The sequence below is a fragment of the Ranitomeya variabilis genome, chromosome 1 (assembly GCF_051348905.1).
Source record: "Ranitomeya variabilis isolate aRanVar5 chromosome 1, aRanVar5.hap1, whole genome shotgun sequence".
In the NCBI taxonomy this organism is placed as follows: domain Eukaryota; kingdom Metazoa; phylum Chordata; class Amphibia; order Anura; family Dendrobatidae; genus Ranitomeya; species Ranitomeya variabilis.
The window spans coordinates 87495154-87508091 of NC_135232.1; the positions used below are offsets into that span (position 1 = coordinate 87495154).

The 12938-nt window shown below is 41.5% G+C and overlaps 1 protein-coding gene across 1 annotated transcript in view; it reads right to left on the reverse strand.

The window, feature by feature from the left end:
- Positions 1-2106: 2106 nt before the first annotated feature.
- DEPDC1B (DEP domain containing 1B) overlaps positions 2107-12938 on the reverse strand; it is a 100566-nt gene continuing 89734 nt past the window's right edge. The window contains exons 9-11 of the mRNA XM_077285875.1: positions 11182-11358; positions 10893-11078; positions 2107-2628 (exon numbers count right to left, since the gene is read on the reverse strand). Coding sequence (XP_077141990.1) covers positions 2467-2628; positions 10893-11078; positions 11182-11358 — 525 coding nt within the window. The 3' untranslated portion in view covers positions 2107-2466. The remainder of the gene's footprint in view (positions 2629-10892; positions 11079-11181; positions 11359-12938) is intronic.

Consider the following 12938-nt stretch of genomic DNA (forward strand, 5'->3'; position numbering starts at 1 on the left):
TTTTTTTCAACACTTAGATAAAAAAGAACCTAGACATTTTTGGTGTTTATGAACTCGTAATGAGCTGAAGAATCATAATGGCAGGTCAGATTTAGCATTTAGTGAACCTAGTAAAAAAGCCAAACAAAAACAAGTGTGGGATTGCACTTTTTTGCAATTTCACGGCACTTGGAATTTTTTTCCCATTTTCTAGTACATGACATGGTAAAAACAATGTTGTCGTTCAAAAGTACAACTAGTCCTGCCAAAAAACAAGCCCTCACGTGGACATTTTGACCAAAAAATAAAAAAAGTTATGGATCTGGGAAGAAGGGGAGCAAAAAATTAAAATGCAAAACCAAAAATACCTCTGGTCGTTAAGGGGTTAACTTTTTTTCCACAAAATTTTACTTTAGACCTAAATATATTTATTTTTGCAAAGGTAACAGGAAATAATGGACACGAAAATTTGTTGTGCAGTTTCTCCTGAGCACGTCGATACCCCATATATGAGGGAAAACCACTGTTTTGGCACACGGCAGGACTAAGGAGGGAATGGGCGCCATTTGACTTTTTGAATGCAAAATTTACTGGAATAATTAGTGGACACTATGTTGTGTTTGAAGAGCTCCTGATGTGCCTAAACAGTGTCAACCCCATAAAATTGACTCCAGCTTGGACACTAGACCCCCTCAGGAAACTTAGCAAGATCTGTGCTGAGCACCTTGACCCCCAGGTGCTTCACAGAAGTTTAGAGAGCTGTGAAAACAAAAAATTAAATCCTCACGAAAATATCCTTTTAGTCCCCATTTTTTATTTTCACAAGGGTAACAAGAAAACAGACTCCAAAACTTATTGTGCAATTTCTCCTGAGTATGCAGATACCCCATGTCTGCTGGAAAACTACTGTTCGGGTGCACAACAGGGCTCAGAAAGGAGTGAAGTTTTGGAACGCAGACTTTGATGGAATGGTCTGCCGATGTTTTTTAGTCCAAAATTTTGAATTTTGTTGTGCAATTTGTCCTGAGTATACTGATACCCCATATGTGGGGGAAAACTACAGCTTGGGCGCACGGCACGACACAAAAAGAAAGAAATGGCATTTTGGAAAGCAGACTGATAGAATTGTTTGCGGAGGTCATGTCGTATTTGAAGAGCCCCTAATGTGCCTAAACAGTGGAAAACCCCCACAAGTGACCCCATTTTGGAAACTAGACCCCTCAAGGAATTTATCTAGATGTGTGGTGAGCACCATTATTGCCCTGGTGCTTCACAGAATTTTACAATGTTGATCTCCAAACATTTTCTCCAAAAAACTGTTGTTTTTGCCTTAAAGGGAAAGTGCCGTGATTTAAATTTTTGTATTAATAATTATTGATTATATAATCAATTATTTTTATTACAAAATAAAATGAAATACTTTAATTTTTTTTATTTCTTAACTTTTGCATTGGTGATGGTGTAAGTGTCTGAGCACGACACTTGCACATCTCACTTATGGCAGCCATGGGCATAAGGGACTGCGGTTGGACACCGACCGCATCTCTTGCATTAAGGTTGCTCCTCCTGTCTCTTAGCTGTGACCTGGGCACACCTCCTGGGCTGGCCAAGTCACAGCTATGGGAGGAGATCGCAGCCATTTTGTTGTAGCCCACAGCGTATGGTGTGGGCTTAATTTTTCCCATCATCGAACACACTGCTCAGTGCATGTGATGACAGAAGATGCCGGGGCTCGGTGATTGCAACCTGTAAATAGTACTACACTACAGGCTGCGATCACCGCTCACTGCCGAACTGTTCAGAGCACAGCTGGTCGAAACGTTGTATGCTGGCAGAATAAAGAGCTTTTCATTTTCCCCACGTGGATTGGATGCAGCTCTCTTTTTTGCTTTGTGAATAATATGCTAGTCTTGAATTAGGAAAGGAAAAGAAAAAAAAAGAATTTTCCGAAATTACCAGACGTTCCTAATTATAACATTAAAAGAAATGTGCTGTGCGATCGCGAAGAAGTTTAGCTAATATTAATCAATTGGTAGAGCTTAGCGTTCTATTTTTTCAGTCAAATTTTAAAAATGATTTAAAAAAATCATTTCATAAAATGTTTACTCATGACACTAAAAAGTTTTTAAAGACAAAAATATTTTAATGTATATACAGTGCTACATTATTTTACATTCATCCAGTGTATTAGAGATTCAAGTATTTACACGATAAAAAAAGGTTTTTTTTTTGTTTTTTAAAACATTCCCCGAGAATAATACAATTTTAGATTTTCAGTAGTCGTAATTAAAATCCACAATTCAAAAGGGAAAAGTCTTGAAATGTCTGCATCATAAAAAAAAATGCAAGTTTTTGTTAACATCTGACCTATTGAATGGATAGAATACTGATAAGTGGTCATCTGATCTCGTGTCTCGCTGCACGTAAATATCATTATCATGTGTTGTAAACCGTCACGTAGATTCATGGTGGAGTCAGAGCTTTCTCCTACATGCGAAAGCTTCGTGTCCTCTGAAATGACTGGAAAGGCCGCTTTAAAGTGAAAAATGAGAGCTGAGGTATTAGGCCTGTTTTCTCTGGGAATATTGCGGCTTCACTCTCTGGCGTGGGGAAACGCTCCTTGTAGACTTGAAAGTGGGCTCTCTGGAACTGAGAAAAACAAAAGCAACATGTAATAACAAATACAAGGGTGGTTTGCACGTTAATGACAGGGCCAATTTTTACAATTCTGACCACTGTCCCTTTATGAGGTTATAACTCTGGAACGTTTCAACGGATCCTGGTGATTCTGACAACTGTTTTCTCGTGACATATTGTACTTCATGACAGTGGTAAAAATTCTTTGATATTACCTGCATTTATTTGTGAAAACAATGGAAATTTGGTGAAAATTTTGAAAAATCGCAATTTTCCAACACTGGATTTTTATGCCCTTAAACTACAGAGATATGTCACACAAAATACTTCATAAGTAACATTTCCCAGATGCCTACTTTACATCAGCACAATTTTGGAACTAAAATTTTTTTTTGTTAGGGAGTTCTATGGGTTAAAAGTTGACCCAGCAATTTCTCATTTTTACAACAGCATTTTTTTTTTTAGGGACCACATCACATTTGAAGTCACTTTGAGGGGTCTGTATGATAGAAAATACCCAAGTGTGACACCATTCTAAAAACTGCAACCCCTCAAGGTGCTCAAAACCACACTCAAGAGGTTTATTAACCCTTCAGGTGTTTCACAAGAATTTTTGGAATGCTTTTACAAAAATATGAACATTTAACTTTTTTTCCACAAAAAATTTAATTCCGCTCCAATTTGTTTTATTTTACCAAGGGTAACAGAAGAAGTTGGACCCTCAAAGGTTGTTGTGCAATTTGTCCTGAGTACGCCGATACCCAATATGTGGGGGTAAACCACTGTTTGGGCGCATGGCAGAGCTCGGAAGGGAAGGAGCGCCGGTTGACTTTTCAATGCAAAATTGACTGGAATTGACATGGGACGCCATGTTGCGTTTGGAGAGACCCTGATGTGCCTAAACAGTAGAAACCCCCACAAGTGACACCATTTTGGAAAGTAGACCCACTAAGGAACTTATCTAGATGTGAGGTGAGAGCTTTGAACCCCCAAGTGTTTCACTACAGTTTATCACGTAGAGCCATGAAAATAAAAATTATTTTTTTTTTTCCACAAAAATTATGTTTTAGCCCCCAGTTTTGTATTTTCCCAAGGGTAACAGGAGAAACTGGATCCCAATAGCTGTTGTCCAATTTGTCCTGAGTACGCCGATTCCCCATATGTGGGAGGAACCACCGTTTGGGCGCATGGCAGAGCTCGGAAGGGAAGGAGCGCCGTTTGGAATGCAGACTTAGATGGATTGGTCTGCAGGCGTCACGCTGTATTTGCAGAGCCCCTGATGTACCTAAATTGTAGAAACCCCCAGAAGTGACCCCATATTGGAAAGTAGACCCCCAAGGAACTTATCTAGATGTGTTGTGAGAACTATGAACCCCCAAGTGTTTCACTACCGTTTATAACAGACCCGTGAAAATAAAAAATCATTTTTTCCCCACAAAAATGGTTTTATTAGCCCCCAAAATTTTTATGCTCCCAAGGGTAACAAGAGAAATTGGACCCCAAAAGTTGTTGTCCAATTTGTCCTGAGTACAATGATACCCCATATGTTGGAGTAAACCCCTGTTTGGGCGCACGGGAGAGCTCGGAAGGGAAGGAGCACTGTTTTACTTTTTCAACGCAGAATTGGCTGGAATTAAGATCGGACGCCATGTCGCGTTTGGAGAGCCCCTGATGTGCCTAAACAGTGGAAACCCCCAATTCTAACTGAAAACCTAACCCAAATACACCCCTAACCCTAATCCCAACCCTAACAATAACCCTGAACACGCCCCTAACCCTAATCCCAACCACACCCCTAATCCCAACCACACCCCTAACCCCTACACACCCCTAATCCTAATCCCAACCCTAACCACACCCCTAACCCTGACACTCCCCTAACCCTAATCTCAACCATAAATGTAATCCAAACCCTAACCCTAACTTTAGCCCCAACCGTAACCCTAACTGTAGCCCCAACCCCAACTGTAGCCCCAACCCTAATGGGGGTTTGATTTACTATATATATATATATATATATATATATATATATATATATATATATATATATATATATATATACACACACACATATCTATATATATATATATATATATATATATATATATATATATATATATATATAGTGGGGTTTTTTAGCAGATTTTTATAATTGGCAGCTGTCACACACTAAAAGACGCTTTCTATTGCAAAAAATATTTTTTGCGTCTCCACATTTTGAGAGCTATAATTTTTCCATATTTTGTTCCACAGAGTCATGTGAGGTGTTTTTTGCGGGAGGAGTTGACGTTTTTATTGGTCACGTGACTTTTTTTTATCACTTTTTATTTCGATTTTTGTGAGGCAGAATGACCAAAAGCCAGCTATTCATGAATTTCTTTTTTTTATTTTTTTTGGGGGGGGAGGCGTTTATACCGTTCCACGTTTGGTAAAATTGATAAAGCAGTTTTATTCTTTGGTCAGTACGATTACAGCGGTACCTCATTTGTATCATTTTTTTATGTTTTGGCGCTTTTATACAATAAAAACTATTTTATACTACTATTTTAAAAAATAATTATTTTTGCATCACTTTATTCTGAGGACTATAACTATTTTATTTTTTCGCTGATGATGCTGCATGGTTTTTTTGTGGGCCAAGATGACATTTTCAGTGGTACCATGGTTATTTATATCCGTCTTTTTGATCGCGTGTTATTCCACTTTTTGTTCGGCGATATGATAAAAAAAAAGAGGCAAAAAACGCTTTTTCACATTGCCCCAGGGGGGGATATCATGTTATAGTGTCAGATCGCTGATCTGACACTTTGCACAGCACTGTGTCAGATCAGCGATCTGACAGGCAGTGCTGCAGGCTTGCATGCGCCTGCTCTGAGCAGGCGCTTGCAAGCCAACTCCCTGCAGGACATGAAAGGAGCCTCGCGGCCATTTTGGATCCGGGGCTTGCAGTGAGGAAGAGGCAGGAGACCCTCGGAGCAACGCGATCACATCGCGTTACTCCTAGGGTCTCAGGGAAGCACACAGGGAGCCCCCCTACCTGCGCGATGCTTCCCTGTGCCGCCGGAACGCTGCGATCATGTTTGATCGCAGTCTTCCGGGGGTTAATGTGCCTGGAGCGGTCCGTCACCACTCCTGGCACATAGTGCCGGATGTCAGCTGTAATAATCAGCTGACACCCAGCGGCGATCAGCCGTGCTCCCCCCCGTGAGCGCGGCTGATCGCCCATGACATACTATCCCGTCCCTAGGAATTAAGTCCCAGGTCACCTCGACAGGATAGTACGTCAAATGGGATTAAGGGGTTAAGCTGGCTGCTGGCCACATAGTGGATGAGAGATATGCATCACAAAAGGTGGATGTCCTCTGTGCTGTAAACCTGGAGTAATGCTCTAGTACACAAAGAGTGGTTAATTGGTAGTGATAAGCGAGTATACTCGTTGCTCGGGTTTTCCCGAGCACGCTTGGGTGGTCTCCGAGTATTTGTTAGTCTTCAGAGATTTAGTTTTCATCGCCTCAGCTGAATGATTTACAGCTGCTAGCCAGCCTAAGTACATGGGGGGGGGGGTGCCTGGCTGCTAGGGAATCCCCACATGTATTCAAGCTGGCTAGTAGCTGTAAATCATTCAGCTGCGGTGATGAAAACTAAATCTCCGAGCAGTCATAAATACTCGGAGATCACCCGAGCGTGCTCGGGAAAACCGAGCAACGAGTATATTCACTCATCACTACTAATCGGTCAGGACAGGGACCGGGTTTAATGTGAGCAGCCGGAAGAGTTGGGCGGGAAAGCAGGTCACCATATCTCCACTCCTGGGTGTGAATCACATTGTAAAATGGGACCTGTTTGTCTCACAGATGTTTGTGGGTGGAGGTGTGCAGATCTCCAGGATTCTGTGCTTTTGCTAAAGAACTACGAAACTGGAGTCTTACTCAAGCAGAAGAACCCGCACTATTGTATGGGCTTTTTACTTTATGTTTCACTTCGTGCTGGACAAGGGCTGTATTTACATTTGCTGTGATGCGGTTTGTAAGGAGTGAAGTAAACCAGCCTAACTTTTAAATAGAAACTGTTCCTGTGATACCTAATTCAGCTCCCAAGCGAGTAGCATTGTCAAAATATAAGAAAGAAAGAGAAAAAGAAAAAAAAAATTATTTGATACACTGCCAATTTTGTACGTTTTCCCACCTACAAAGAATGAAAAGGTCTGTCATTTTTATTGTAGGTACACTTTACCTGTGAGAATATAAAAATAAAAAAACAGAAAATCACATTATATGATTTTTACATAATTAATTTGCATTTTATTGCATGAAATAAGTGTTTGATACAATAGAAAAACAGAACTTAATATTTGGTACAGAAACCTTTGTTTGCAATTACAGAGGTCATATGTCTCCTGTAGTTCTTGACCAACTTTGCATACACAAACTGCAGCAGGGATTTTGGCCCACTGCTCCAGACAGATCTTCTTAAGATCTTTCAGGTTTCAGAGCTGTGGCTCGGCAACATTGAGTTTCACCTCCCTACAAACATTTTCTATTTGCTTCAGGTCTGGAGACTGACTAGGCCACTCCAGGACCTTGAAATGCTTCCCACGGGGCCTATACTTAATTGCCCTGGCTGTGTATTTCGGGTCATTGTCATGCTGCAAGACCCAGCCACGACTCATCTTCAAAGCTCTTGCTGAGGTAAGTAACCTTACAATACATAACCCCATCCATCCTTCCTTCAATACGGTGCAGTCGTCCAACCTCCTTTGCAGAAAAGCATCCCCAAACTATGATGTTTCCCCCACCACGGTGAGGACAGTGTTCTTGGGGTTGTACTCATCCTTTTTCCTCCAACCACAGCAAATGGAGTGGATACCAAAAAGTTCTATTTTGATCTCATCTGACAACATGTCCTTCTCCCCATGCCTCCTCTGGATCATCCAGATGGTCATAGGCGAACTTCAAACGTGCTGGCACGGTATTGTTTGAGAGTGTGATCCCAACTCTGTTAAGGTCATTGACCAGGTCCTCCCATGTAGTTCTTGGCTGATTCCGGACCTTGCTTAGAATCATCCTTACGCCATGATCCGAGATCTTGCATGGAGCCCCAGACCGAGGAAGATTGACAGTCATCTTGTGTTAATTTCATTTTCTAATAATTGTGCCAAAAGTTGTTGCCTTCTCACCAAGCTGCTTGCCTATTGTCCTGTAGCCCATCCCAGCCTTGTGCAGGTCTACAATTTTGGCACTGGTGTCCTTAAACAGCTCTTTAGTCTTGGCCATAGTGGAGAGGTTGGCGTGTCATAATGAGTGCAGAGTAGGAGGGCTTCTTAAAGAAAAATTTACATGTCAGAGCAGAATTCTTGCTGGTTGGTAGGTGATCAAATACTTATTTCATGCAATAAAATGTAACTTCATCATTTAAAAGTCATACAATGTGATTTTCTTGTTTTTTGTTTTTGTTATAGATTCTGTCTCTCATAGTTGAAGTGTACCCACTACAAAAATTACAGATATCTACATTTTCTGTAGGTGGAAAAACGTGCAAAATCAGAAGATATCAAATACGTGTGTGTGTCCATACACACATCTCAAATATGAAATTAAAAAAAAATAAAAAATATATATATTATATTTTACATACACCAAATCAAATTTATCTTGTCATTTTTTTGAAAGCCATTCCTTTTTTTAAATGTGTCCATCAATGTATCAAACAAAATAACACAATATAAATTACATGTTAGAATTATTCTACAGACAATACATAGTACTTTTGTATCAGGATTAGAGTATAACATGTTATTCTGTGGGTTGATGCGGTTATAGCGATACTTAATTCACGTGTTTTATATTTTTTCAGGTTTCACTTCTTTTGCAAAATAAAATCGCTTACAAAAAAACTCCAAAAAAAAACGTAAAACCATTTTTTTTTCTGAGTCCTCAGCTTCTGAGAGCCGGAATGCTTTTGCTTTTCAGTAAACGTTGCTGTGTGTCAGGGAGAGTAGATAGAGTATTACTTTACGGCATTCTGGCAGGTTTTTTCTTTTTTTCTCTTTTAAAACAGTCGAGGTTAAAATCATATTCTCCAATCTAACATGACTAAACAATCATATACAACCCAAAGGTCAAATTATAAAACATGACAATTGTGCTGGGTGCTGCAGTAAAAGAGAAAATACATATTTTTTTTCAATTTTTGCATATTAGTATCTATACATTCTTTATACACAAGATAAAAACCACACAGAAATCTTGCAATTTTCAAACTCGCCCACTAAGCCTAATATTACTCAGATTTCCTGTTCTGTACAGACGACCTTTCATCGGTTTCTTTATGATCATAACGACATAGCTCCTCTATATACAGTAGATAACACAGAATACACCATTTAGGTGATGTCACAGCTCACCTCCCCCTTTTACTTTTACAACGATTTACCAGATTACAGCCTTATTAGGAAGTCACTAGCAGACTATTGTTGCCAATTTTCATGTAGCTTCTTGTATAGAACAGGAAGTACAAGTCTATTATACTTAGGGACAAGTATGAAAATCTGGAAGATTTCACATTTCTTTTTTTTTTTTAAACAGATTGTGACATGAGAAATAAAAGATAAATATAAAAAAATAAACATAAAAAAATACAAATAAAATAGCCACTAATTTAAAGGGGATGTCCACTACACGGACAGATCTAGGTGAAGGCCCCTCTGAAGGTCAACACAGGCTCCAAAAGCGGTGTATGTGCAGCGCCCCAGAGTCCTGGTCGTTGCAGTACTGTGGCTCTGCCACTAAGGGGAGCCATGGTACGTTCGATGGCACTGAAGGAGTTCCTCCAATCAGGTATCACAGACACCAATATGTTTCACAGCAGGGCCTCCGGGGGGAGCTAAGGGTGCTATTCATTAGGCCACTCCCCACCATAGTGGGTAAACTGGGGGTCAGGCAGGAAGTTAGAGAGAGAACGCTGACGGGATTGAACAGAGCAACACCCTGTGGCAGAGGGTGTTGTGAAGGGAGAGACTGTAGGGTCTCTGCCAGGGGTGGGATCCTGGCAGAGGCTTGGCATTGAGAGAACGTAACGGGACCGTGCCTGCTCAGCTTAGCGGCGGTGCCCAAGAAAGGACTAGAAGCGAGGCAGATTGTGCTGAGTGAGAAACGAGATCAAGCAGAAGGAGAATACCAGCAGGGGTTTTGTTGAAAGAGGCAGCACCCTGCTGAGGCGCAATACCGGTGGCCGGAACGCCGAGGGAGTGGATTAGAATACAGCTTCAAGCCATACTCCAAACAGCGGCAGGACAGTCGGTCTCAGGCGGGCTGTCTACCACATATCACCTATGAAGTCTTGGGGGGCAATTGCGGGAGAGGGGCGTCTCTAGGGTCCCGGAAGAACTCCAGGCCTACCTGACAAACGGGTGCCATTCCAACCTGAATACAGGGAGGGGTGGATTACAGAGGAACATCAAATCGAGTTGTGAGGGAACTTAAGAAACAGACACAACCGTTGTGGGGTCACTTTCCGTGAGCACAGCAGGGAAGGACTACAACACATAGCGCTAGAAGGAAGGCACAGATTTCCACCTGAGAGGAGGACTCTGGAGGTGCCATTGGACCGGCTGGACTTGCGTAGCCTGGTGAACCGTGTTCCGGACTGAGGACTCAGAGATCTCCAGTAAAGAGGTAAAGAGACTGCAACCTGGTGTCCTTGTTATTTACTGCGACCTGCACCCCACAACTGCACCGCTACATCGCTATCATTACTACCAACACCCACACCTTGCATTCTACTGTGCGCCCCACGGCAGGGTCACGGACCGGGGCCTAGCCGCCGTGACAACCCCAGAAGCAGAGACTCAGAGGCCCGGTACCGGGTACCCCCTCGGCCCTGCGGCGGTGGAGGGGGCGCTACATATGCCTCAACTGGAAATCACAGTACTACTGCAGCCTGTAATTGCTGACTATAAGAGCGTATCGTTGGATGCTTCTCTGATGACACGCTCTTCGTGTCCCCTGTCCGCTACAGACAATTTCAGGCTGCAGAAGAGATGTGACTTTTGAATGTGTAGACACAGCTTCAGGAACTGATCTTCAGAATGGGCTGCGCTGGATCTGTGGCGGCGTTGTAAGACGAGTATGCCTTTGTTTATCATTTTTAGCCAACCCATGCCTTAAAAAATAAAAAATATATTTTATCTAGTATTGGACAACGCTTAAGTAGCTGAGGAAACCAACTTGCCCCCAAGACAACTCCAACACCTGTGACATGAGGGAGAATATATGAACCTGTTTTAGCTTCTTCTTCTTTTCCTTGGAGGACATAGACTTGTCATTTATGATGTCCTCCAGTGCACTCTTCACAGGATCCTGAGGTTGGCTCATCTTCTGATATTCATACTCACGTGTTATACCCCGTGGCTTAATGAAAGCTGGATGAAGCGTACTGTCGATGTTTGCCCCTGGATACTTTATCTGAAACCATATGAGAGAAAACCATGATCAAAAGTGCAAATGCTATCAAGTACAGGGGAAGGAAGGCTGGATGGTAAAAACAAAAACATATTAAAGTTTGTACCTGGACTCGTCTTTGGTGTGCCACGTAATCTTCCACAGAGTTTTTATAAGATGTCGGTACAGTCAGAATCTCCTGGCAATTGTCCATCATGAAGGTTACCAGCTTTGTGGATAGAAGTTCACCCAGGTCCACCTCCTCTTTAGAGCGAAGGACAGAGCGAGAAAAGGTCTGCACCATCTGACAGCAATGACACGGAGATATAAAGCAAAGGTAAATTTACCAAAGAAAGTCATCCAATATGACCTGATGGGTGACAAATCCACATAAGATGACACCAGAACGCGCTGCGACTCATACTGAGATCATTCCACATGTATATATGATACATTAGATTAGGACTCCATTTTTCATATAAGACCTCTAAGACAGGACCATTTTCTCATTCCTTTGTGTTCATTTTTTCCCATCCTTTCTTCTAATAGCCATAACATTTTTGTTTTTTTGTCCTCATAAACATATAATTTTTGTTGTTGTTGTTGAATCAGTTGTAGTTTTGAATCACATAATCCATTTTGCCATGTATATACTAGAAAATGGCAAAAATATTCCAAGTAAGGTGAACGGACAAAAATATCCATAATTCCTTGTTTCTTGGGTTTAGTCTTATATCGTTCATTTGTGTGGTAAAAATTACCTGGCTACATGATTCTTCAGGTCAGTATGATTACTATGAAATCAAACTTGTACTTTCTTTTGTTTCTCAGTAATGAAAAATGTTTTCAGGAATTTATAAAACAAAAATAAAATAGAAAAACAAGAGTTGTGTTTTGTGTCACCATTTTCTGAGATCTGTAACAATTTCTTTTTTCTGCTGATGGAGCTACACAAGAGCTTATTCATTGCATGGTGAATGGGCGTTTCCATTCCTTCCACTTTGGGGAGTATTTAACGTTTTGACTAAATTATATAAAAAATTTTTTTTTGTGCTTTATGGCATTTATACAACACTAGATGGTGGCCGGATTCTAACGCATCGGGTATTCTAGCGTATGTATGTATATAGCAGCCACATAGTATATAGGAGCCATGTAGTATATAGCAGACACGCAGTATATAACACAGCCCACACAGTATATAACACAGCCCACGCAGTATATAACACAGCCCACGCAGTATATAGCAGCCACGCAGTATATAACAGCCCACGTAATATATAACACAGCCCAAGTAATTTATAGTACAGCCCACGCAGTATATAACACAGCCCACACAGTATATCACACAGCCCACGCAGTATATAACACAGCCCACGCAGTATATAACACAGCCCACGCAGTATATCACACAGCCCACGCAGTATATAACACAGCCCACGCAGTATATAGCAGCCACGCAGTATATAACACAGCCCACGTAATATATAACACAGCCCAAGTAATTTATAGTACAGCCCACGCAGTATATAACACAGCCCACACAGTATATAACACAGCCCACGCAGTATATCACACAGCCCACGCAGTATATCACACAGCCCACGCAGTATATCACACAGCCCACGCAGTATATCACACAGCCCACGCAGTATATCACACAGCCCACGCAGTATATCACACAGCCCACGCAGTATATAACACAGCCCACGCAGTATATAGCAGCCACGCAGTATATAACAGCCCACGTAATATATAACACAGCCCAAGTAATTTATAGTACAGCCCACGCAGTATATAACACAGCCCACACAGTATATCACACAGCCCATGCAGTATATCACACAGCCCACGCAGTATATCACACAGCCCACGCAGTATATC